At 48.7% G+C, this 27,290-nt stretch overlaps 1 protein-coding gene across 4 annotated transcripts in view; it reads right to left on the bottom strand.

The window, feature by feature from the left end:
• ASIC1 (acid sensing ion channel subunit 1) overlaps positions 1-27,290 on the bottom strand; it is a 209,530-nt gene that overhangs the window by 28,187 nt on the left and 154,053 nt on the right. Inside the window, exon 1 of one of the 4 annotated variants that reach the window (XM_028710700.2) lies at positions 17,729-18,925. The exons of 2 other annotated variants lie outside the window; for them this stretch is intronic. In XM_028710700.2, the coding sequence (XP_028566533.2) occupies positions 17,729-18,415 (687 nt within the window). In that variant the 5' untranslated portion in view covers positions 18,416-18,925. Of the gene's footprint in view, positions 1-2,384; positions 3,440-17,728; positions 18,926-27,290 lie in introns of those variants that run through there. One more of the 4 variants, XM_028710674.2, reaches the window with a different exon arrangement.

Raw genomic sequence — 27,290 nt, 5'->3', positions numbered from 1 at the left:
GGCAATCTCCAGTTCTTGGAACAGCATCAAACAGTGACACAAGCCTCAGATACCTTTAAAGACTTGGCACGCTCTAGTCAGCAGAGTGAATAACTTCTCACAACGGAAGTGGCGGACAGAGACACGTGTAAGCATTATTTACAGGTTTTTAGGAACAAAGGACGCGGGTGGCGCTGTGGGTTAAACCACAGAGCCTAGGACCTGCTGATCGGAAGGTCGGCGGTTCGAATACCTGTGACGGGGTGAGCTCCCGTTGCTTGGTCCCTCTCCTGCCAACCTAGCAGTTCGAAAGCACCCCAAAAAGTGTAAGTAGATAAATAGGTGCCACTCCAACGGGAAGGTAAATGGCGTTTCCATGCGCTGCTCTGGTTCGCCAGAAGCGGCTTAGTCGTGCTGGCCACATGACCCGGAAGCTGTACGCCGGCTCCCTCGGCCAATAAAGCGAGATGAGAGCCACAACTCCAGAGTCGGCCACGAGTGGACCTAATGGTCAGGGGTCCCTTTACCTTTACTAGGAACAAAGGAAAAAAACATGTCTGCTTCCCTTCATGTCCAAGCACACAGCAATATAGCAAAAGCAATATACAAACGGAAGTTCCCAGCAAGTGCTGGAAGTAAACAAGCATGTGACACACAACAGTCATGCCTGTTCCTTTTAAGGTGGAACGGAACTATATCCTGACACGCCCACCTATCATTCACCTGGCACAATCAGGCGAGTGATTATGAAGCAGCAGCACATGGGTGGGAAGAGGATTATGAGAGGCCAAAGCTCACATAGGTTAGCTTCTGCAATGTGAAACCATGATTTAACATTACATCTGCGGCAGACCTCAAGAGTCAGGACCCCCGCCACGCTTGCCAGTGCCAATCTCTAAATCTCCTTGATGAAGGCCATGAAACGTTCTGTGCTGAAACCCTGGACAGCAAGGCAGAACCAGTTCAGCCGTTCTTAACATGGGTATTAAACTGGACTTATCGATGGGACGCTGTTGATTTTCAAATGCTGCTTCTCGGTTACCATCGTTTTAGATTTGCCTGGTGCCCCTTAAGGGAGTGACCCACATTCCTAAATTGTCCAAGAACATTATAAAGGGTGCCTCTTGTTTCAGAACACCCTTGGCCCCTTAACAGCAGAACAGATGCCAGGGACACTGAGAACTCTTATTTCTGAATTCTGGCTGAGCAGCCATACTTTAACAACTCCTTGTTTTCAGCACCCGCAGGCTGCAACCTGCAACTCATCATTTAAGGTCTGTGGGTGTAGCATTTCTGATAGTCCTCTATCACCACTCTTGCTACAATACTAATCTTCCAACTATTCACCATATCATCCCATACTTAGTGGTGGCAGGTTATAATCCAGAAATACTTCTTGTGCCTTGAAATTTGCCTGAATTAGAAAATGCAGCTTCTGACACCTGCCCCCTTCCTTTCCGTCCATCCCCTCCCCTGTAGTGAGCAGGATCCACACCCTAGGTATGCAGCTCACCTGGCAGGTGTGAGGAGCCAATAAAAGGAGAGGAAGAAAACAGTTGGGAGGAGTCATGGCTGCCTCGCCTGATTTCGGCAGCAGACTCGGAAGTACAAGGGGCAAATCTCTGGGTCGCATCCTGGTTACTTTACCTATACTCTGCTCCCTTCCCTTCCCTTTCTCTCGTCCCATTAAGTAGTTAGATAGCCACCTCCTTAGTCTAGAGTTGGACTAACTCTGCTCCAGTTTGCAAACAAGATTAAATTATGGAATTCAACAAATATTCATACTTGTGGTTATTTTTGCATAATATGTTCTGCTTTCAGGTTTCGAGCTTTGAAATAATGTGGAATTCTTGGGGGGGAAAGGTAGGGTTGGGAGATGTGAAATATATCCTCCTGTTCTAACCACGATGGCCCACTGAGCCCTCACTTCTGGTTGCATGCTATTAACATTCAAAAGAGCCAGAAACTTGCTGAAATTCCCAAAAGAGTAAATGGTGCACCACACATTGCCAAGTTATATGTTTGCAGACCATGTACGGGCACAATACTGTCTTAACTTATTGTTACACACACACACACACACACACACACACACACCCCGTTAGCATAAAAAGACTGCCAAAGCTCTGCAAAGAAGCAAACCTTTTATTCCTCAACAATTCCTAACACATTTGGCGCTGACCTCTCATTCCGGGCTGCAAGGAGATACTCACACCTTCTGGGGACACGGCAAAATTCGAGGGCCCTTTGCCCAGGGACCATGTCGAAACAGCCCTTCTGCAATTGCACGGTACACAGCGCATCTCTAAGGCCCACCCCACCTATAACACTCTGCCCTTCCTCACCCCCTGCTCCGGTGGGGCAGCTGCCCTCCCCAAGGCCCCCCTTCCCCTGCCCTGACTCACAGTTGTGAAGTTGTGGGGGCCGCAGCGCTCGCCCTGGAAGCGGCAGGAGAGGAGCATCTCCTCCAGTTGGTGGCCCAGCCTGTCGAGCAAGCGCCGCGTGGACTGCTCCCGCGGCGGCAAAGGCGGCAGGTAGTGGGAGAAGTTGAGCAGGCTCCCCAGCCAGAGCCACCGGGGGTCCCGCATCACGGCCCCCACGGCCGGCACGGGCTGCAGGTCCTTGTTGAGGAGCCCCAGCCAGTAGCCGCTCAGGTGGAGGTCTGCCCGGCTCATGCGGCGCAGGAGGAGCAAGTTGTTGTTGCAGAAGGTGACTGCCGGGAAGGTGAGCTGGCGGGCATAGAGGAGGTGGACCTTGGTGTGGACAGGCCAAGAGAGCAGGTAGCGGATGCGGTTGGAGGACCAGGTGGCCAGCAAGGCCACCGAGCCCAGGAACGCCAGCAGCCAGAAGGCCCGGCGAGGGCACGACCGGTGTCCCGAGAGGACATGGCGGAGCCCGTGGAACTTCGTTTGCTCCAGGAGATAGAAGAGAGGCGGGTGGGTGGCACAACCAGACCAGCTGCCTTCCATGTCGCCAAGAAGAGGCTTGAAGAGAGCTTGTCTCCCGTCCGCACTCCTCGCCACATCAGCTCATCTCCCTGCTTCTTTCCTAATGATCTCTCGCTCAACTTCGACTGTCAAGAGGGAGGCCAAGCTGGGAGATGCGGAGCGCGTCTGCCTGCAGCTTCCTTGGGCAGGAGCGGCTCGCAGCATCTACGGGTTCCAAAAGAGGCGGCTGTGCCTAGGGGGGAGCTGTTTGGCTCAGGCATCGGAAGAGCCACCTAGAGCATGCCAGAGGCAGGGAGAGAGCGGCAAGGAGGGGAGATCCAGGGAGATGCAATAGCAAAGGAGAGAGAGAGAGAGACAGAGAGACAAGAGAGAGAGGCGGGAGCTTGGGATGGGAAGTGTTGACAAGGAGGGAAAAGACACAGATATTAGGGTGCTGGAGGAGGGAACAATGCAGAGGGAGAGAGAGGCAGAGAGAGACGGAGACAGACAGAGAGAGAGCATGTATGTGGTTTGGGAGGAAATGGCGCCTGAGAGCCAGCAAGATAAGTCCAAGTGCAGCCCTGCCCCCCTGCCGTCAGCTCAATCGACTGAAGAGCTTCTTCTCAGCTAGCAACAAATGCCCTTAAACTCTTTGGCTGCAGCTGTCTGCAGCAACCACCTCCCCACCCCTGCGACAACATCCACTCATGGCCCCCCTCTCGATAGCATGCCATGTGCTGGTCAGTCTCTACAACTACTGCACTGACTCCCCCCCTCTATGTGCACCCACAAGCTGGGGCAGGCACAGTGCAGCAGGTGCAGCCCGGAAGGTGAGCTCCCTTGTATTTGTGGCAGGGATCCCAGATATTGGCAGGAGTGCTATTTACACATAGTTACATGATCAGGTGGGACACGGGTGGCGCTCTGGGTTAAACCACTGAGCCTAGGGCTTGCCGATCAGAAGGTCGGCGGTTCGAATCCCCATGACGGGGTGAGCTCCCATTGCTTGGCCCCTGCTCCTGCCAACCTAGCAGTTCAAAAGCACGTCAAAGTGCAAGTAGATAAATAGGTACCGCTCCAGCGGGAAGGTAAACGGCAGTTTCCATGCACTGGTTTGGTTTGCCAGAAGCGACTTAGTCATGCTGGCCACATGACCCGGAAGCTGTACGCCGGCTCCCTCGGCCAGTAAAGCGAGATGAGCGCCGCAACCCCAGAGTCGTCCGCAACTGGACCTAACGGTCAGGGGTCCCTTACATGATCAGGGAGTATCAAGAGGATCATACATTTAATTTAGACGACGCAGGGTTTGTTTTCTATTCACTGCAACCGGAAATCAAGGTGCTCAGAAAGGCAGTCTCCTGGCATAATCCTGTGCATGTTTATCTACCAGTTGAGGACAACTCTTTTGGAGCTCTTCACAATCTCTTCTTGTTTCAACAACACTGAACCATCAACCCTCTCGACCACCTCGATGCTCACCCCTGAGTCAAGATCATTTATGAACAAGTTAAAATGCACAGGTCCTAATAGTGATCCTTGTGGGACTCTAGGCCCCTCCATTGGAAGAACTGTCCAATTATCCCTACTTCCTGCGACTTAACCAATCCACAAGAGGACTTCTCTTCTGATTCCATGACTGCTAAGCTTACTCAGGAGTCTTTGGCGAGGTGCGTTGTCAACAGGCTTTTGATAGTCCAAGTACATTTTATCAACCAGATCATCTGTATTAATATGATTGTTGTCACTCTCAAATAACTCTGGTAGATTATTGTGACAGCGCTGACCCGCCTTGGTCACAATGTGGTGGAAAAGTGGGATACAAATCATATATATATATATATATATATATATATATATATGAATGATTTTATTAGAGTTTATAAAGAGGAACATGAAGCTTAATATCAAATATCTTGTCCAAACTAAAACATTAATCTAAATAAGATAAAAACAGAGAGAAGGGGGAGGGGAGAGAGACAGAGATCCAGAAAAAAGGGATTAAAAGAGAGAGAAAGAAAAATAAAGTTCAGAAACTAAAGAACTTTCCGATTCTTTGTCTGTCTACAATATTCGCTCCATCCACTTAAATACAACACTCAACAACGCCACTTTCTATAAACAAACATTGTCTTCAATCCTCAAATTCAAATGTCACTATTTCTTTTTCATGCAAAGAGTCCAGGAGAGTTTTCCAGTCTTTAGTAAATGTCAACAAGGACTTTTCTCTGATTAAGCAGGTGAATTTCGCCATCTCAGTTAAGTCCGTTAATTTCAACAACCCTTCTGAAAGGTGGGCTACAAATCTAACAAACACTTAAGGTTGCTCCTTGCTTTGAGGACATTTTCCTTCTCCTGGGTGTTGACAGAGTCCCATAATAATAATAATAGTAGTAATAATTTATTTATACCCCGCCCATCTGGCTGGGCTTCCCCAGCCACTTTGTGCAGCTTCCAAAAAAATATTAAAATACTGTAATACATCAAACATTAAAAGCTTCCCTAAACAGGGCTGCTATAAAGGCACTGCTGTCCAGCCGGGACTTAACTTTTCCTTCTTCAACAAAAAGCATAGTGCTCCTTTCCTTCTCAGTAGTGCTAGCTTTTTGCAGGGTGATGATGCCACCTAGTGACTACTGAATGTATATACACAGTAGTTTATGCCACCAAAGAATAAGTGAAGTCAGAGATCTTCCCACATACAAAAGGGATGCAGTGGGCAATATTTAGGGATTTGGGAGGTTAGGAATGGGGAAGGTGGAGGTGAGGAAATCTTCATCCCCCCCCCTTAGGAGGACCAAGGGTTCTTGTAGAACCAAATACTGACCCAACAAGGAGAACCAACAATGGAAACCTGAGCTGGCGTAAGTTAAATGTCAAAAGTGAAATTTGAAAATGTCCAGAAAGTCCTATTCCAGTTGTGAAATTTTGCCAAAGGTTCAATTGGTGAAAGAATTCTATTTCCGCTGTAGACAACAAAGTCAAGAGTCTATTGGGGTGGGATATGAATTGCAATCTTCTTTTTTCCAAATTTTGTATTTATACATTTCAAATTTATACACTTCACTGATTTTACAATCCATTTAACATTTCAAAATTTGACTTCCTTCCCCCTCTTTCTGCGGTTCCTTAAATTTCTTTTTTAATCTCTTCTGCCTATCCAAATTTATTTAATTGCTCATTTAATCATCTACTGTAAATATATACTCTTATAAAACTGCAGGTTATTACAATGATCCTGCTAATGTTTTTATCTGTTTACAATTTATCTGTAAATATTCAATAAAGCATTTCCATTATTTTAGAAAAATTCTGTTATCTTGATTTCTTATTCTTCCGGTAAGTTTTGCCATTTCTGCATATTCCATAAGTTTTTGTATCTGTTCTTCCTTTACTGGGACTTCTGCTTCTTTCCATTTTGGGGCAAGGTTATGAATTGCAATCTGCCCTTCACCACGTAAGACAAGAGCCCTGTTGGAACAGCTGAAAGACCTGCCTAGTCCAGCACACTGAGAACCACAGTGGCCAACCAGTGAGCTCTAGGACTTGAGACTTGAGGACAGCAGCCCTGAACCTGGAGAGCTCATATAGATGGGGGAACCTGTGCCACTCCTGCTCTTGTTGAAGTCTAACTCCCATCAGACCAGCATGGCCAATGCTCAAAGATGGCGCAAGTTGTAGTCCAGAAAAATCTAGAGGACCATAGGTCGCCCCCCCCCCAATTCCTAAATACAGGCATTGTGGCTAATAGCCATTAATAGACGTATCTTCCATGAATGTGTCTAACTTTTTCAAAGGCATCTAAGCAGGTGCCCATCATCAGGGCCAGCCCTATCGTTAGGCAGAGTAAGGTGACCACCTCGGGTGGCAAATGCTGGGTTGGACGGGCACTGGGGGCTTCTCCCCAGCTGTTTTCCCTGAGTCCCCACTTGCCCACTGTGGCAGAGTTGAAGTGGCCTGCACTGAAGTAAGATTCTTCTGCCATTCCAGCCAACATTTATATGTGGAACTGAGGTGGGCACAAACTTGTCCTTTGCCTCAGGCAGCTAGAAGTCTTGGGCTGGCCCTGTCCATCATTACTTCATGTCAGCAACTTTTGTACATTCATCATTTTCTGTGTGAAGGCACTCCTGTTGTCTGGTGTTGGCATTACTGGATAACCCTGCAGCTCAGTGCTTGTGAGAGAGGGGAATAAAAAAAGTCTCTGTCCACTTCCTCCACGCTATGAAGCAATCACGATCCCCTCTCACAATCACCTTCTTTCTAAACTGGAAATCCCTGAGCGCTGTAGCTGTTCCTCATAGGAGCATTCTGGGATCAAATCAGAACCTGGGACAGCTCCTGCAAATCTGAGATGCATTTTAAATAAAAGGACACATTCTACTCATGTAAAAACACGCTGATTCCCGGACCGTCCGAGGGCTGGATTGAGAAGGTGATTGAGCCGCATCCGGCCCACGGGCCTTAGGTTGCCTACCCCTGGGGTAAAGGGACTGGCTCCCCTTCGCTAACAAACAGAGCCAGATTTAGGTTTGATGAGGCCCTAAGCTACTGAAGCCAATGGGGCCCTTTATATGTCCAGCATTCCTTTGTCAACAACAAATTGTCGCTGATTTCTGTGTTGAATATACGCTGTATGCTAATTTATGGACCTAATAGGTATCTAAAGCCATTTGCACATGTTGCCGTGCAACCAGTCCATGCAGAATGTAGGCACCCTATATATAGAAATGAGCAAACCAGTGATATTTTAGGGAGCAGGCAAGCAGGCGGGGGCCATTACTTACATTATAGGAGCCTGCACAACACAAAACACTGTTGCTGTATGTAGGTTTTAATTTTATTTGTTTTTTATTTTTAAACATCCAGGTTTTTCCCCTTTACATTTTTGGTGGGCCCCCAAGAGAGTGGGACCCTAAGCTATAGCTTGTTTATCTTATACGTAAATCTGGTGCCATTAACAAGGTATGCATATCTATGCATGTACAGCACATTTATATGTACAAACCAGCAAACATCAATTTGTGCACATAATTTGTGGTGGGTGGAGGGCTGGTACACAACTGTGGATGCCCGGGGCCGTGGGTGCCATGCAGCGTGCATGGCCCTGGCACTGAAATTTGTGGGTGCTCAGGCAACCAGGGCCCCAGGAAGTTGGCATCTACGACCTGGCATATCCACCCTACCGCTGCTTCCCTGTTATCTTCAATTACTGCATGTCCTCCCTTGTAAGGTCATATTTTACAGCCTTTACTTTCTCAAACATTAACAACACCTAATAGCAAAGGCACAGCAATTATGGCTTATTGCCAGCGAGTTATTTAACTAGGTTGTTTTGCTGATGATAGTGGCTCTTAAACCACTTGAGCAATATTCAAGGTTCAGTAGTCTTCATCTCGGCAGCAAAGGCAGTAAATTCGATGGGTCCAGGAGGGGTACGGCATGCACTTGCCAATTATGGCCACCAGAGGGGATCATACCAGCAGGAAACGAGAAGTTTCTGAAAGTCCACAGATAGAACAGGGAGCTTTAAGAACTCAGAAGGAAGGCGCAAAATACAGAATGCATGATCCATCAGAGAGGGTGGCAAATCTATATGCACACCAGGGATATGTGTGCGTGTCACACTCCTGAGGATGAGAATATTAAGTTCCCAAGTGCCCCTATTTTCCAGGGACAATCCCAGATTTACAGAAGCCGTTCCGGTTTCTGATTTGATCCCAGAATGTCCCACTTTTTCTTAGGACGTCCCTATTTTCATTGGAGAAATGTTGGAGGGTATGGAGTTATGCGACCCTTGAGCCAAGGAGGTAAGTAACTGTGCAGCCTTGAGAAGACATCTTAAGGCAAGCCTGTATAGTGAGGGTTTTTTATGTTTAATGTTTTGTTATAAAACCAAAACCATCGGTTGGAACCTGCAGGTTCAATCCCCATAAGGGACAGCTGCATATTCCTGTATTGCAGGGGGTTGGAATGGATGATCCAACAGCTTCCAACTCGACAATTCTAATAAATAATAATAATAATAATAATAATAATAATAATAATAATAATAATAATAAATGTTATTTATATCCCACCCTCCCCAGCCGAAGCCGGGCTCAGGGCGGCTAACAACAATAAAACAGTACAACACAACACAACACTCTAAAATCATTCATTATAAAATTAATTCAAATTAATAATAGTATAATAACAACAACAACAACAACAACAACAACAACAACAACAACAACAACAACAACAATTTATTTATACCCCGCCCATCTGGCTGGGTTTCCCCACCCCAGCCACTCTGGGCGGCTTCCAACAGAATATTAAAATACAATAGTCTATTAAACATTAAAAGCTTCCCTATATGAGTCTATATCCCTATGTTCTTAATTAACCCTCTTCCCTTGCCCAAGGTCCCCAGGCAACCGAAATACACACTTTATATGCTATACGGGGACACAATACACTACAGGAGATCTGCGGCAGCAGAAAGATTGCTTTAAATTTAGAGGAAAGTTTAGCCTTGAACTCTGTCTGGGTTCCCAGCGAGGATCTCAGAGTCACCTCTGCTGTCCTTGCCCACAGAAAGGGGACTCTTGCGATATTGATCAGACAGCTCAAGTGTCTGCTTCTGTGAGCATGCAACTCTTTCTTAAAGGGGCCACGAGGCCCCAAAATGATCTGACCTATCAGATGGAGGCTTGCATGCTTATGACACAGGATAAGCACTCGGTAGGCAAGGGAGGGGGCCAGTGTCTCTGGGGCCAGAGGTAGGAGATTAAATTGGCTATTTCCGATCTTCAGACAGTAGCAATATAGGGTTGTATCTGATGTTAGTCCAACTCAAGAGCAGATCCACTGAAGTTAAAGGGCACGAATGAGTTAGGTCCATTAATTCCAGTGGGTCTACTCTGAGTAGGACTTAGTTAAGGGGTCACCAACCCAGCACCCCTGTGCAAATTATCTGCACAATATCTGTGAAATGAGCATTGCCTGTTGCTTCTGCCTGTTGTTTTCCACCTCCCCTCTATTTAAAACGCTTTTCCTGCTTCTTATTTTCCAGACAGAAATTCAACAGGTTAAGCATTTTCTCATAAGGAAACACAACTGTGGGGGAAAGCTTCACGACGATTGTACAGGCAGCCCCCTTATGTACATTCCACTTGTGTGCGATTGCATTTACAAGGGTTGTTGCGAATTAAATAAATCAATTGATTGGACTTCCCTTGCTCAGGGTCACTGCAGCACACACGAGTCCTTCTCTCTCTCGCCTCCCTGTGTGCCCTCCCTATTAAAGTGGGGTGCTCCCCACTTTACACAATTTCACTTAGGCCTGTGGGGGCCCAGAACGTAACCCCCACGTAAGTGGGGGAACACTCTAATTTTGTGTTATGCCATAACAGCACACTTTCAAAACTCAAAATGTCACACCTGGTCCACAAAGGTCGGAAACCCTGATGTAGTTGAATACAACCCTTAGCCTGAACTCCTAGACTGACAGCTGCCTATCACCTTCTCGGCCCATTCATATCTGTGATAAAATAGGCCTCGGTCCTGTATACCTGAAGTAGCATCTTCACCCCCATCGTCCAGCCTGGATACTAAGGTCCAGCTCCGAGGGCCTTCTGGTGGTTCCTTCACTGTGAGAAGTTAGGTTACAGGGAACAAGGCAGAGGGCCTTCTCGGAAGTGACACCCGCCCTGTGGAACGCCCTCCCATCAGATGTCAAGGAAATAAACAACTCTCTGACTTTCAGAAGACATCTGAAGGCAGCCCTGTTTAGGGATGCTTTTAATGTTTAATGCTGTATCATGTTTTTAATATCTGGGTGGGAGCCGCCCAGAGTGGTTGGGGAAACCCAGCCAGGTGGGTGGGGTATAAGTAAAAGCATTATTGTTGTTGTTGTTGTTGTTATTCGTATTGTAGAGCGGGAAGGGACCCTGAGGATCATCTAGTCCAACCCCCTGCAATGCAGGAATATGCCACTGTCCCATATGGGGATTGAACCTGCAACCTTGACATTATCAGCACCACGCTCTAACCAACTGAGCTATCCAGCCAGCTAAACTTAAAAAAGAAGGTGACAAAAGTAGGCAGATGTGCGTAAAATTTGCACAGGTTAATTCATGTGTATAGATGCAAATTTAGAATTAACAACAACAACAACAGGAATAGAAATACAATCCTAGCTCCCCATAGTGTGTCCAGCTGATCAGTCTGCTGTCTGGGTGATGGCACTGAAAAGCAACTTCAGAGTCACCCTCGCTCTCCTTTTAATTTACTGGTAATTTATTTTTGAAGTGGGCTTGGGCCGGACCGCTGTGCACACAGAGGGCTGTCCTCTGTAAGGAAGGACTCATGTCTGTCCTAGACATACAAAAAACACACCCAGACAGGCTCAAGCACTCATCATGTAGGATTAGCTCATTCCTTGTAATAGGATCTCCTTTACTTTTCCTGTTTTCCCCACACTGTCTTGAAAGACGTATCTATTCTGTAGGTCTTCAGCACATCCACAGAGGGTGATCTCAACCTGTCACTATATCCGGGTGGGGATTCAATCACAAACCAGCAAATTCAGGTTACGCAATTACAGTTGATTGCGAGGTCTTGTGCAACAGACACACTTTCCTGCAAAGACTGGACTTTTTGCAGTAAGGAAAGTGACAGGAAAACGCACTGGAAAGTGTGGGATAACAATGGCTTTGATGAAACATTAGCTGTGTACACAATATACCGTATTTTTCACTCTATAAGACGCACCAGACCACAAGACGCACCTAATTTTTGGAGGAGGAAAACAAGAAAAAAAATATTCTGAATCTCAGAAGCCAGAACAGCAAGAGGGATCGCTGCGCAGTGAAAGCCGCAATCCCTCTTGCTGTTCTGGCTTCTGGGATAGCTGTGCAGCCTGCATTTGCTCCATAAGATGCACACACATTCCCCCTTACTTTTTAGGAGGGAAAAAGTGAGTCTTATAGAGCAAAAAATACGGTATGTTCAAAGCACTTCAAAGCGCTTGCTTTCCTTCCAGGAATTCTGGGCCCTGTAGTTCACCCCTTGCAGAGTTACAATTCCTAGCAACAAACTACAGTGCCCAGAATTCTTTGAGGGAAAGATTGAGCTTCAAATGTATAGTGTCTACACAACCATTGCCTTACCTCCTTGCAAACAAATCAAGAGTGAAAGCTCTGCAAATGCCTAGAGTGCCAGTGAGATGGAAGTATCAAACTCTCAATGGGCTTCTTCCTGCCTCATTAGTGGTACCGGGTGTAGGGCATCTTTACTTACAAACTACAACCTGCCCCACTTCTGCAGGTAGTAGGAGGGCAAGCAAGGTTCAATTGCAGCCATTGAAACCCCTCTCCCCTACCGTAGCCTAAGGCTGCAATCCTAAACTTCCACCCTTAGTTCTATGTAAGCATACATAGGATTGCAACTCACAGCAATTATCCATCTCTTACTTTTTAGGTGGTTCGAATCCCTACGAGGGGGTGAGCTCCCGTTGTTCGGTCCCAGCTCCTGCCAACCTAGCAGTTTGAAAGCACGTCAAAGTGCAAGTAGATAAATAGGTACCACTCCAGCGGGAAGGTAAACGGCATTTCTGTGCGCTGCTCTGGTTCACCAGAAGCGGCTTAGTCATGCTGGCCACATGACCCGGAAGCTGTACGCCGGCTCCCTCAGCCAATAAAGCGAGATGAGTCGGTCACGACTGGACCTAATGGTCAGGGGTCCCTTTACCTTTACCTAGTATTTAAAAACAACAGCCACTTTTACTGGTATCCTTGTTTCCTGTGATCAGGCACAACAGGCTGGATTCAACCAACTGGTTCCACTAGCAGAAGCCTGTATAGTGACTTCTGCTAGTGCACTGGGCCTTTTGGGGAGATTGGCTAGTGGAACAATCTTCTAGCACCCTTGGTAGGAGATCTCATCATTTGCTAGCGTGAATATCTCCCATCAAGGCTTCCTTTTCCCCTCCCCCACCTCCAGACAAGGCCAACCAAGCAAATGTGGCTGCTTCCGTTCGAAAGGTGCTGCCCCCTCTGCTGTTTAAAAAGACCTGGGCTCCTTTCTCTCCCTCTCCTCTCTGTGGCTGTTTGATGTTTCAGGTGGCTGCTATTGCAATTCCTGTTCCCGCTGCGCACAGGGAGGTTTAATGACAGTAAGCAGCTGGGAACGGTCAACACAGAAGGACAGAGCTGTGGGAAAGGAGGCAAGAGTAAGATCTCATCGCTCCCTGAAGAGCAGGGATTAAGCTGCCTCCATTTCCTTGCTTTGCTACAACAGGTCATATCAGAAGGGTGGGCGGTTAAGTCCAGTCAAAGGCGACTATGGGGTTGCGGCGCTCGTCTTGATTTCAGGCCGAGGGAGCTGGCGTTTGTCCGCAGACAGTTTTCCAGGTCATGTGACCAGCAGGACTAAACTGCTTCTGGTGCAACGGGACACCATGATGGAAGTCAGAGTGCATGGAAACGCCATTTACCTTCCCGCTGCAGCGGTACCTATTTATCTACTCATGCCGGTGTGCTTTTGAACTGCTAGGTTGGCAGGAGCTGGGACAGAGCAACGGGAGCTCACCACCCTGGGGATTCGAACTGCTGACCTTCTGATCGGCAAGTCCAAGAGGCTCAGTGGTTTAGACCACAGCGCTGCCCGGGTCCCTCATATTTGGCAGTAGGACTGGGCGATGGAATCGAAACATCACCCCAAACTGGTTTGAAGTCTCGATCGCACACATCACAAGCCAACGCTCCTGAGGGTGGCTCCTGGACCCGGAGTTGGCGGTGGCCCCAGGCGGGTTAAACTCCCCCTCTACCATGGCCCAGATACTGCCCATAAGGAGTGCTATTTACATAACAAAAAACCCCATGCATATATGCAATTAATGTCTCTATCTGGTTCCAATGAACCTGGAGGGAGGTTTTCTAGCTTTTTTGTTTTCGGATCGCTCTGGTGTGTTAACAGTTGTGATAAATGCAAAATGCTCTTGAATTTGCTCCACACCCCCCAACCCCTTAGCTCCTGCACTTTCAACAGCAAACTCCCAGCTGCAAAACTCAGTAGAAATAACTTGGGCTGTCAACTGATTAAAGTATTTTTTCTTTAACCTATTAACTCTCTTGCTCTTAACTGATTACAGTCATACCTCGGGTTATAGACGCTTCAGGTTGCGTTTTTTTGGGTTACGGACGCACCGAAACCTGGAAGTATCGGAATGGGTTACTTCTGGGTTTCGGCGGTCGTGCATACGCAGAAGTGCTAAATCGCGCTTTGCGCATGCGCAGAAGCGCCGAATCACAACCCGTGCGTGCATAGATGCGGTGCTGTGGGTTGTAAACGTGCCTCCCGCACGGATCACGTTCGCAACCCGAGCATCCACTGTACCATATTACATTTTCTCCAGCACTGGTTGATGGTATGAGACTCCTCCTGTTCAATAAAGATTGTGGGTTTTCCTTTACAATGCAAGACAAATAATTCATTATAAGTAAAATCCTCCCCCAACACGTTATGCCTAAACTGGAATCAGAAGATGGACACAGATGTTTCATGCCAATTGTATTTGAAGGGGCTGAGTCATATTTTACAAGTGATGGCACCAGGTAGCTTGCTTTTTGAACTCTTTTGTGGAGAATAAATGAATGGATCAATCGCACAGATTCATTGGCTTATGCTTTCTGTGTCGGATCAAGACCGTTTGTGAAGGAATGACAAACTGCCTAGGGAGAAGGCGGCAATCCCTTGTGAGTTTCACTAGAGAGGGCCTCACATAACCGAATGAGGGTTAGGAAGGAGAGTGTTGGCTGCAGACTTCGGATGTTAAGACACTGTAACAACCAGGGGCATAGCGTGGTTTGCAAGCACCCGGGCCAGGGCAAGTGTTGCGCCCCCTGGTGGACTGAGCAGTAACTTCACCAGCCAGCGTCTAATCAAGGGAGCTTCTCCTTGCAAACTAGCCTTATTTCTGGGAGCAGAAATAAGACATAAACGCAAAGCGAGGAACGCTGCTGAGTCGCCTCATCCTCCTCTCCTTGCAGAGAGGTGCTCTGAGCAATGCATGTAGCTTCAACAGTGCTTTCCTGCCTTCCTCTTCCTCCCTCCTTTCTCAGGGGTGTACCAGTCGTGAGGAGAAGAAGTTGCCCCCCAACCCCAAAGGTCCAGACCAGGCGTGGCTTGGCTCCCTGTAGCTCCAGCCTCGATGAGGAAACCTGTTGTGGGGGGGGGGTCTGGTTGTGCCCCCCTGAAATTTGCACCCAGGGCCATGGCCCCCCCTGTCCCCCACGCTATGCCACTGCTTACAGTTCAGCAGGAGAAATCAGTCCCTTTTATTCAGCAGATTTTAAGGTAGCATTCAAAGCGGCGCATCAATTATTTACTTACTATTATAATATTTTTTACGAGCAGGGGATCATTTGGATTCCGCCCCCCTCCAGCACAAATACTGTCTTGGGCCGTGCCTGGCCACTAAATATTATGACCATGCGTGTTTGTGTGCTTATATATCTATATCTATCCCCTAATTGCTGGAGGCTGGCTTTAGCTGCTGGTATAAAATATAGAGGGGAATTCGAAGCAGCGCTAAGCAGATTGCTCTGTCAGCACAAGCATTTTTGCTCGCCTGATGGAACGGTCTGTCCTCTTCTCTCCCCCCCCCCCAATGTGCTGTTCTGGAGATTCTCTCCCCTGCCGGAACCAATTGGGTGGGGGGCAAGCGAGGGGAGGAGAAGAGGGAAAAGCTAGTGAAAGTTCTTGTACAGGCTTCTGCTGAAGAGGCCAGTTAGGGCTTGTCCGCGTTTATCCCATGCCTAGAAAGTACAGACCTGGGAGGCTTTCTGCTTCTTCCATGCTTTCTAGGGAAACCTGCTCTTTAGAGCTGAATCACAGCAAACATTAATTTCTCGAAAACCTAACTGACGTTTGCTCCGAATCAACACTAAAGAGAAGGTTTTCCTGGGAAAAGAGGTGGGACAAGTGGAAGCCTTGGTGAACCCTTAGCTGAATCCAGGAAACTCGGAGCATTAGGATGCAATCCTGCACACACCCTGACCTAGGAGTAAGTCCCACTGAACTCAATAGGTCTCACTTCTGAGCATAGCGTGGCGGCCAGTTATCTGAATGCTAGCTATTCCTGCTCCTAACAGAGACACTGAGGCTATAGCCCAGTGTTTCCCAAACTTCCCAAACCAGCTGTTTTTGGACTACAACTCCCAACATTCCTAGCTAGCAGGACCAGTGGCCGGGGATCATGGGAATTGTAGTCCAAAACAGCTGGAGACCCAAAATTGGGAAATACTGCTATAGTCTGTCATCCTAACCTTCTCTCTTTGCGAGACAACAAGAACAACTTGCAGTTTAGGAAACTCTCAGCTGAAGAGTACCTCTGGCCAGGTACTTAGATGTCCTTGACCACTTGCAAGACTGCCCAATCTGGCTTCTAATGGCCCTGCCCAATGGTGGCTGCTGCCCATTGGGACAGAAGGCAGGGAGACCAACAGTAGGTGAGGCCAGAGCCAATGACAGATGGAACCACCCCCTGCCTGGTTGCAAACAAGGAAGCAGGCAGTTGGGGACTAGTTGAGGGCAGACTGAGGTTGGTAAAGCTGTGCTCCATTCATCCTAATGGATGAGTCTCCACTGACTGGCACAGGGTTGTGCCAGTCAGTAACCACATGGTTCAAAGATGGAGTTAACTCTTCCTCCACAGACTTGGCTCATTCCCAGTGGTCTTCCTTCATGGACATCAGTTGCCAAGACTGAAAGTCCCCACCGTCTCACAGCTGTCTAAGTCCCTTCCTCTCCAGCGCTTCCCCTAAGCAATCAGAGGCTGCACCTGCATGCAGCCAACCGCCCCTCCGCCCTTTTCATGCCTCTTCTGGTACTGGGAGTCAGGAGGGAAGGGGAGCTTGCTGTGGCAGGAGGGGAAGATGCCTGTGACTCTTCACCCACATGGCTCATCTTTGACTCTTGGCCTCCCTCTCCATCTGCTTCAGCTTCTGCCTCTGATTCTGGACTTCTCACTGCCACAGACCCTCCCAGCTCACTAAGCCCTGTTACCTCTTCCGCTTCCGGCACCTCCTTCTCTCAGTCTTCTCCCCTTTCTCTCTCTGGCCACTCATTGCCATCCCACCACCAATCTGCAGACTCTGAACCTCATTCCCTCGGAGGTCCCCCAGCTGGTTCCTTCCACCATTCCTCTGCGTCCAACCAGTCCATACCTCCCTAATCTCCACCTTTGCTAATATTAGGGCTAGCCCATTTCCTCTTCATTCCAGCTCCCTAACTCAAAAGGAACCTGTGTGTTCCGACCAGTCCCAGAGATGGCTCCAGAACTCCAAAGCATTTTCAAAATAATAATAATAATGGAGGAAGAGCTGTTGTTGTTTCTTTGTCCCAGAGTAGCCCTTCTGTTTACAATTTAGCACAAGGCTAACCCAATGAAGTCTGCAGCCTTAAGCAACCCTGAATTAGGAGTAAGCCCCTTTAACTTGTGTGGGGCTTCCTCCAGGTTAAACATATTTAGGGTTGCACTGCTCAGCCTGCGCTCAATCTTAAAACACTGTTACAACCTGCAGACTACGGGGGCTTCCCCAGCACGACAACCACACCCCTGCTATTGCTTTAGTTAATATCCAGTCTGTAGAATAGATCCGGGGAGCTCAAAAACTACTTTGATTCTAATAAAGGCATTACAAATTTGACTGTAAGCAAGCCCACAGACCTCAGCCATAAGTAGTTCCCCCCCTTACTCCAACTCAGCACCTTAATCAAGCCCACCCACCCCCAAACCAGCCCCACAGGCACTAGGGGCTGATGCACAAGCCACTCACCACGGTGAAGTCACTGGGACCGCAGTCCCTACCACGGTATTTACAGGCCAGCATCATGTCCTCAAGTTCGTGGCCATGGCGGTCGTAAAAGCTGTACAGGTTGAGAGGCTCCTCGGGGCTCTCGAGGTCAGGCAAGGCCAACGGGAAGCCCGCTTCCAGGTAGGCGCCGGGGTCGTAGCCCACGAGCGGAGAGATATAGGACAGGTCGTCAAAGGTGAGCTGGGATCCCCGGATGCTGTTGATGTTGCAGAGCGTGATGGCGGGGAAGACCATCTCGGCGCTCTCCATTTCGTCCAGCTGCGTCACGTGATGATATTCCAGGTAGTAGAAAATCCGCCCAGCTACCTGGGACAAGAAGATGGAGAGGGAGATCAGGAATGCGCACATCCAGAGGGCCTGGCGCACGCCAAAGCTGCCTTCTACGAAGATATGGTTGACGCCGTGCAAAGTGCAGCTGTTGGCAAAGTCCACCAGGTTTGGAGCGCTTCCTTCTTCGTCTTCATCCTTCTCCTTCTCCTCCTCCTCCTCCTCTGGTTCCTCTCCACCCTCATAGGCTTGCTCCATGGCTTCTGGCTCTTGCTGTTCGTAGGGGGGTTTGTCACCATTGCTCTCCGTCGCACACTTGACCGCGGTGTGCTTCTCTTTGTTCGAAGAGAAGGAGATGGTGCAAAATATCTGGATGGGCATCCTACAGGGGCCCCCTCTGAGCAGCCCTCCTCTCGCCTGTTGTATTTGGAGGGGGTCTTCGGAAGGACTTCTTCTGGGGCTGGAGAACGAGGAGGGGTTGCCAAAGAGAGAAGAGAGAAGGAGAGGATGGACAGAACGGAGGTAGAGGGTGTCAGAAGGAGAGGGGGAAGAGAAAGGTTGGGAACAGAAGGAGACACAGAGGGAAAGAAGACCCCAAAGGAGAAATGGGACAGAAACGGCAAGAAAATAAGATGGAATCAGAAGTGAGGGAAATTGGGGATGGGGGAGGAGAAAGAAAAGGAGGAGTGTGGCAGAAAGAAATGAGAGGATGAGCTGCCTCCTTCCTTCAAATCCGGCACCCAGAATCAAACGCTGATCCCTGGCTCCATATGCTTCTGTCCTCCGACACTCTGCTCCAAAGTTGGGAGTTTATGGCTGCACCGGACAGAGCGAGCTGTTTCCCTGGCTGGTGCTGGCTGGGGATGTGTTCCTCTTATACAGGCTACAGCAGCGAAGAAGTCAGACTCAGATGCCTAGGACAGGGCCTGCTTAATAATTCAACAGCTTCCTTGGTATCTGTGTTGGGGTTGGGAGGTGCCAAGGGAAGGACAAGCCACTCTTCTCCCGCCCGCCCCCAAACACACACACACACCCAGAAGCCACGCCAGTGCCAGATTATTTCCTGCACCCAGCGTGTCACCGCCTGCTCCAGCCTCTCGCAGCTGCTCCCATGTGCCTCCGGAAGCCGTAGCCTCAAAACAAAACTGGCCTTTGGGTTTAAAATCGTAGTACACGGGGCTCTCGAAAGCCCAGTTGTTCTGGTCCCGAGGGTTAACCATGAGGCAAGGTCCAAGTCCAGTCCAAGGGTGCAGTAGGGAGGCAGTCCATCCAAGCTGAAGCAGGGTCCAAGGCAGGGAGTCGGGTGAGGTCAGGAACTCTGGCAGAAGAGCAGGACAGGGTGCAGGCAGAGAGGGTGCTACCAACAATGTTGCTCCCGCAACCTGGGACTGGGCTGGCTGGCTTTTATCTGCCCTGAGGCATAGGGCGGCCCCGGTCCACAGGTGACTCGCCTCTTCTGGCCTGGAGGCAAACACTCCTCCTGCAGGAACTTAGTTCCCTCCGCCTCTCTGCCCTGAGCCTCTGCAGCTCAGGGGAGGCTGGAGGGTTTACTGGACCCAGAGGCAACCTCAGCTTCCCCTGACGGGGCTGAGAGTGGAGCACCTGCAGGCAATGGGTCCTCCATCACCTCAGGAGCCAGAGCAGACTCAGCTGGTGCCTGCACCTGAGGATCCAGCACAGGTGAGGGCCCTTCAGGCTCATGCCCCAGCCCCGGCTCAGCTGGTTCTGGAGGCGGGGACTCCTGTGCAGGCTGGGATTCCTCAGGTTCAGCCTCTGAGTCCGAATCCCAGGCCATCACACCAGTGCTGATGGCTTTCAGGAGAGATCATAAGCACGCCCCCACAATTGCACTCAGCTTTGGGTCTTGGGTTTTTCTCCAGCCAAGGTGGGGTTATCTGCTCTCCTGCCTGTCCATTGACTCAGAGGGAAGGCAGAGTTCTGTGGATTCTTAAACTGGGCTGTGAGTTTGTGGGTTTGTACTGGGGTGAGGACATGCAGCATCCCAAACCCTCCTTAACCCCAAGTGCCTGGGCTTTGTGTCTGCGAAAGAAAAGAAGGCATCCCTCCGTCCATCAAGCACATTTGCTTCCACACCAATTCATCAGCAGGTGATTAAGAGAACCAGACCCTCACAAAGCCCAGAGACAGCCAGGACCAGCAAAGGCCACCGAGCTTCTGATCCGCTTCATGGTGAACAGACCTTCCTAAGATCCTGGTGGTACAAAATTGCATTTTAATGGAACAGTTCCTGTTGTGCTGCCCATTTCTCTACCACTGTTGCCAACATGGGTAACACATAAGAACCAAGCATAAGAGGCCTGCTGGATCAGGCCAAGGGCCCATCTTGTCCAGAACTCATCAGGAGTAAGGTTAAAGGTAAAGGTAAAGGTAAAGGACAGGACCCCTGGGCAGTTAAGTCCAGGCAAAAGCAACTATGGGGTTACGGCGCTCATTTTGTTTTCAGGCCAAGGGAGCTGGCGTTTGTCCACAGACAGCTTTCCGGGTCATGTGGCCAGCAGGACTAAACCGCTTCTGGTGCAATGGAACACCGAGACAGAAACGCCGTGTACCTTCCCGCCACAGCAGTACCTATTTATCTACTTGCACTGGTGTGCTTTCGAACTGCTAGGTTGGCAGGAGCTGGGACAGATCAACGGGAGCTCACCCTGTTGTGGGGATTCGAAACCGCCGACCTTTTGATCAGGAAGCCCAGGAGGCTCAGTGGTTTAGTCCATAGCACCACCCGCGTCCCTATCAGGACTAAGACCCTTCTCTGGAAGAGACCTCTGGATGCGGCCAGCTGATAGGAATCACTGGGATTAAGGGTTCGCTTCCAGCAGCTGCAGCACAACAACCTCAGTGCTTGGCTGGAAAACCTGCTGGAACAACATCGCTGTTACCTGCATTGTGCTTTGACTTCAAGCTAATCTGCTGACCAGTCTCTACGCAACTTTGTTTGCCCAAAAGTGGACCTGAACATGATTCCAGACTGCTCTGCGTTTGTCTATTGCCTGATCCCTGTTTTGTGCTCCAATTACACAGATCCTGGATGCCACTTTTGCTTATATTTTTGCTGCTGCTAGCAAGTTTCCAGATCACCTGGGAATCTAGCAAGAGCAGGACAACATATGGGGCGTTCACTATTGCCCTTCAGACCCCTCTCTACAGCACTGCAGGTGCTGGTTGTTGCCCTGTCTCTGCTCAGCTCTGGCTAATAGAATAAATGAGAAAGCCCCTCATTCAAATATCGAAGCCTTGAGTTAGGGTTATCAAGTGACAAGAAGGAAAAAATGGTCTGGCCTGCTCATGTTAACACCTGCAGATTAGAGGCAGAGGAGCAGGGGCTGTGAAGAAGTTGGCAACCCTAGCTAAGAAGGATCAGCAGAGAAAGGACAAGGAAAAGCAAGTGTCCATGAAATCTGTAGGACTGATAGCAACAAAGCAAACTGCCGAATTGCTAGCTCAAAATTTAGAGCGGGGAAGTGGTGGTTCAGATTATGGTTATTTGTTTAATGCAGAGTTTCCCAAACTTGGGTCTCCAGCTGCTTTTGGACTACAATTCCCATCATCCCCGACTACTGGTCCTGCTAGCTAGGGATGATGGGAGTTGTAGTCCAAAAACAGCTAGAGACCCCAAGTTTGGGAACCCCTGGTTTAATGGAAGTTGTATGGATCTGTGAGGTTCTGAAATATGGGGTGCCCATTAAGTGCAATAATAATAATAATAATAATAATAATAATAATAATAATAATAATAATAATTTATTATTTATACCCCGTCAATCTGGCTGTTTCCCCAGCCACTCTGGGCGGCGGCTCCCAATCAAGTATTAAAAACAATACAGCGTTAAATATTAAAAACTTCCCTAAACAGGGCTGCCTTCAGATGTCTTTTAAAAATAGGATAGCTACTTATTTCCTTCACATCTGAAGGGAGGGTGTTCCACAGGGCGGGCGCCACTACCGAGAAGGCCCTCTGTCTAGTTCACTGTAGCTTTGCTTCTCGCAGTGAGGGAACCGCCAGAAGGCCCTTGGAGCTGGACCTCAGCGTCCGGGCTGAACGATGGGGGTGGAGACGCTCCTTCAGGCATACAGGAACAACAGTGAGGAAAGGAACCATTCCTGACAATGAGAATTATCACTCAATACCCCCACTGGTGGTGAATGTCCACCCCATGAAGCTATTTTGCCCAAGTTGTGCTCACTTGCTCTACACCTGATATGGGGCGGTAAAAGATAAGGGTGGGCCAAAGGCGGTTTGGGCACAACACTTTGCCAGCCTTGACTGTCAGGTGGTCCTCATTGTAACATCAGGTGATTGACAGGGGGCGGCCCCTGCTCATCCATCTTGGGGGACAGATCCAGCCCCCCCACTGCCTTCAAACAAAGGGATATCCAGGGACCCTATCCATGCAAACAGTTGGATTTTGCAGATTCGCGAGTGAGGGCAAGAAAGTAGAAAGGAGCTGCAAGTTGCACGCGGCTTTGCAAAGGAAGCAGCCCCATCGCTCCCCTGACGCTGCAGCCTTCCCTTCCTCCCTGCCCTGTGGTTTCCTTTCCCTGCATTTGGGAGCCCATTAGCAGTGGCCACAAAGCAATTTCCAGCAGCTTGGTCACTGCTGCTGCCCAGCTCAAGTGTGGGAAGTGGGAGGGGAACGAGAAGAGGGCAAACGGGGCAGCACTTTTGGGCCAGGGGGAAAGCGCTCAGGAAATGGACTTTTTTGGCCACTGCCAGCTCAGCATAAGATGACCTCACTGCACCCTGTTGGCTTAACTGTTTGTGAGCTATCTCCCTGCCTAGTCCATGGTTGGCTCTTGACTGCCATCTGCTGGATACGAAGGCATAGGAATTTGAGGGTGCTAACTAGGAAGCGGGTGGCGCTGTGGGTAAAACCTCAGCGCCTAGGGCTTGCCGATCGCATGGTCGGCGGTTCGAATCCCCGCGGCAGGGTGCGCTCCCATCGTTCGGTCCCAGCGCCTGCCAACCTATCAGTTCGAAAGCACCCCCGGGTGCAAGTAGATAAATAGGGACCGCTTACCAGTGGGAAGGTATACGGCGTTCCGTGTGCTGCGCTGGCTCGCCAGATGCAGCTTGTCACGCTGGCCACGTGACCCTGAAGTGTCTCCAGACAGCGCTGGCCTCCGGCCTCTTGAGTGAGATGGGCGCAGAACCCCAGAGTCTGTCAAGACTGGCCCGTACGGGCAGGGGTACCTTTACCTTTACCTTACCTAGGAAGCTGCCCCTTATACCACCACATTGGTCCATGATCAAGCTCAGTACAGTGGTACTTCGGGTTACATACGCTTCAGGTTACATACGCTTCAGGTTACAGACTGCGCTAAACCAGAGATAGTTGTTGTTGTTGTTTAGTCGTTTAGTCGTGTCCGACTCTTCGTGACCCATGGACCAGAGCACGCCAGGCACTTCTGTCTTCCACTGCCTTCCGCAGTTTGGTCAAACTCATGCTGGTAGCTTCGAGAACACTGTCCAACCATCTCGTCCTCTGTCGTCCCCTTTTTCTTGTGCCCTCCATCTTTCCCAACATCAGGGTCTTCTCCAGGGAGTCTTCTCTTCTCATGAGGTGGCCAAAGTACTGGAGTCTCAGCTTCAGGATCTGTCCTTCCAGTGAACACTCAGGGCTGATTTCCTTCAGAATGGATAGGTTTGATCTTCTTGCAGTCCATGGGACTCTCAAGAGTCTCCTCCAGCACCATAATTCAAAAGCATCAATTCTTCGGCCATCAGCCTTCTTTATGGTCCAGCTCTCACTTCCATAATACCTTGGGTTAAGAATTTTGCTTCAGGATGAGAACAGAAATTGTGCTCTGGCGGCACGGCAGCAGTGGGAGGCCCCATTAGCGAAAGTGGTGCTTCAGGTTAAGAAGTTTCAGGTTAAGAATGGACTTCCGGAACGAATTAAGTACTTAACCCGAGGTACCACTGTATTGTCTGCATCAACTGGGAGCGGCTCACCCTGGTTTCAGGCAGGAGACGGTCTCAGTTTTACCTGGATTTGACCTGGTGCCTTTTGCATGCAACAAAGGTGCTCTGCCACCATGCCACTGCCTCTCTCTTGACCTCGAGGACCATTTGGAGGCAGAGCTCAGTGGCACAGCATACAATTTTCAGGGATAGCTTGCACAACCTCAGTTTAGTCTCTGGCATCCTCAATTAAACAAACAAACAAACAAACAAACAACTTCAAGCTCCAGAGAGTTGAAGTAGTAGTAGTAGTAGTAGTAGTAGTAATGATGATGATGATGATGATGATGATGATTATCATTATTATTAACCCGCTCATCTGGCTGGGTTTCCCCAACCACTCTGGGCAGCTCCCAGCAGAATAGTAAAAGCACAATAAACCATCAAACATCAAAAACTTCCCTAAACAGGGCTGCCTTCAGATGTCTTCTAAAAGTCAGATAGTTGTTTATGTCCTTGAGATCTGGTGGGAAGGCGTTCCACAGGGAGGGTGCCACTACCGAGAAGGCGCTCTGCCTGGTTCCCTGTAACTTGGCTTCTCGCAGTGAGGGAACCGCCAGAAGGCCCTCGGAGTTGGACCTCAGTGTCCGGGCTGATCGATGGGGGTCGAGATGCTCCTTCAGGTATACTGGGCCGAGGCCGTTTAGGGCTTTAAAGGTCAGCGTCAAACACTTTGAATTGTGCTCGGAAACGTACTGGGTTCTCAGTCTGAGATGCTAGGGAGCTTATCAGTGTAGACAATATTAAGTTCAATGGGCCAATGATTTGACTCAATGTGACATGGACTCAGTTAGACAGCATGGTGTTGATAACACCAAGGTTGCTGGTTTGATTCCCATACAAGCCACCTGCATATTTCTGCATTGCAGGGGGTTGCTTCTCAGGGTCCCTTCCAATTCTATAATTTTATGACAGCTCAGGACCACAATACCTCAAGGACTGCCTCTTTCCATGTGAACCTACCCAGACCCTGAGATCATCTTCTGAGGCCCTCCTTCGTGTGCCTCCTCTTTAAGAGGTCCAGAGGGTGGCAACATGAGAACGGGGCCTTCTCGGCAGTGGCTCCCTGTCTGTGGAATGCTCTCCCCAGGGAATTTTGCCTGGCGCCTTCATTATACACCTTTAGGCACCAGGCAAAAACATTCTGATCTGATTGACATTCTATACTCTTAAAATGTGGCTCTTTTTTGGGGGGAGGGTGTTCTTAGGTTATTGTTTTTATTTTTATTTTATATATTGTGATTTTTTTCTGTGAACTGTCCTGAGACCTCCGGGTATAGGGGGGTAGATAAATTCAATAAATAAATAAATAAAAATACAATATTAACCTCAATGGGCCAATGATTTGTCTCAATGTGACATGGACTCAGTTAGCTCAGCATGGTGTTGGTAACACCAAGGTTGTGAGTTTGATACCCATACAGGCCATCTGCACATTTCTGCACTGCAGGGGGTGGGACTAGATGATCCTCATGGTCCCTTCCAACTCTATAATTGTATGAATACAGATATGTAGATATAGATATATGCTTTACCCCAGCTGCTGCTTAGGTAGAGCAAAGACAAGGGACTGTAATTCCAAGGGAGAGCCCTGTGGTGTAGAGGCTAGTGTGTCAGACTAGGAGCTGGGAGACCTGGGTTCAAATCTCCCGCTTTGCCATGTAGCTCACTGGGTGGCCTTGGGCCTGTTACTGCCTCTCAGCCTAACCTACCTCATGGGGTTGTTGTGGGGATTAATTGAGGAGGCGTAGAACCATGGAAATCAGGAAATCAGCCCTGAATGCTCACTGGAAGGACAGATCCTGAAGCTGAGGCTCCAATACTTTGGCCACCTCATGAGAAAAGAAGATTCCCTGGAAAAGACCCTGATGTTGGGGAAGATCATGCACAAGGAGAAGGGGACGACAGAGGACAAGATGGTTGGACAGTGTTCTCGAAGCTACCAGCATGAGTTTGACCAAACTGCAGGAGGCAGTGGAAGACAGGAGTGCCTGGCGTGCTCTGGTCCATGGGGTCACGAAGAGTCGGACACAACTAAATGACTAAACAACAACAAGAACCATGGACATGGTTTTCTCCTTGGAGAAAAAGGTGAGATGTAAATGCAATAAATAATAATATATTGACTGTACAGCACCATTCTCATTGTCAGGGAGTCTGATACAAGTTCAGGGCTGGGTAGGAAAGACATGCTTCTCAGACTCTGGGCTTGACTTCTGCTGTTGGTTGAGGTTTACTGTACTAAGCCAATGGGACCATTGGTTCAGGCTAGCTAAATTTTGGTTGAAAAACCATGCAGGGACCATTTTAACTGACCTCTCAAAAACCTTCACGTGGAAGGTTCATCCACTCAGAGGCACATAGAAAGAGATAGAGAGATAGAAACTCAGTCCCTTAGGAAAGCCAGTCTTTCCCATGTCTTACACTGGAAAGACAAAAAAACATCAATACTTCAGCTCTGTTTAGCACAAACTGGCTGCTTCCTCCTTATCAGTGCTTCATTTAAGTGTGCGACACTCGCAGATGTTTCCTGCATGCACTCTGCAAACATTGGCTTTCAACAGGGTGGCTGTTTGTGAATTGCCAAAAAATGAAGAAATGCAACACACAAACACACGGCTAAAAGAGGAAAGATGATTGCATAAAATGTACATGTGAGAATTGATATGTACAAATGCAAATTCAGAAACTTAGAAAGTTGAATAGAAATTGATGGGGATTTCTGCAGGGAAAGACTGTAACGAGGTGACCTGTGTCTTGCCACAGTTGATGGGCACCTCCCTGGTGTTTTTAAGCTTCTGCAAACAGGAATCCACTGCCTTCAAGTAGAGGGTTCTTTTCTATAAAGAAGGATGAAACAGGGGACTGGGGTGAGAGAAGGAAGGGACCAGCAAATTTCGAAGCAGCTATTAACAGCATGCCACCTGCTGAAAAACAGAATCCCAGCTTGGATTAAGCCCCATGGCTGATATCAAGCCCCTTCACCACTGCAGGAAAGGAGGAAGGAAGTAAAGCCAGTGAATTAATCCATCTAGGATGGGAAACCTGTGGCCTCCAACTGTTAATAATAATAATAATAATAATAATAATAATAATAATAATAATAATAATAATAATAATAAATGCCCCCAGGGCTCCCCTCAAGTCTCTCTAGGGTGACCCAGTGCACTGATGATGATGATGATGATGATAATGATAATAATAATAATAATAATAATAATAATAATAATAATAATAATAGTTTATACCCCACCCATCTAGCTGGGTTTCCCC

The sequence above is a fragment of the Podarcis muralis genome, chromosome 2 (genome assembly GCF_964188315.1).
Source record: "Podarcis muralis chromosome 2, rPodMur119.hap1.1, whole genome shotgun sequence".
Taxonomy (NCBI): Eukaryota; Metazoa; Chordata; class Lepidosauria; order Squamata; family Lacertidae; genus Podarcis; species Podarcis muralis.
This window is presented reverse-complemented; position numbering and strand designations above follow the sequence as displayed.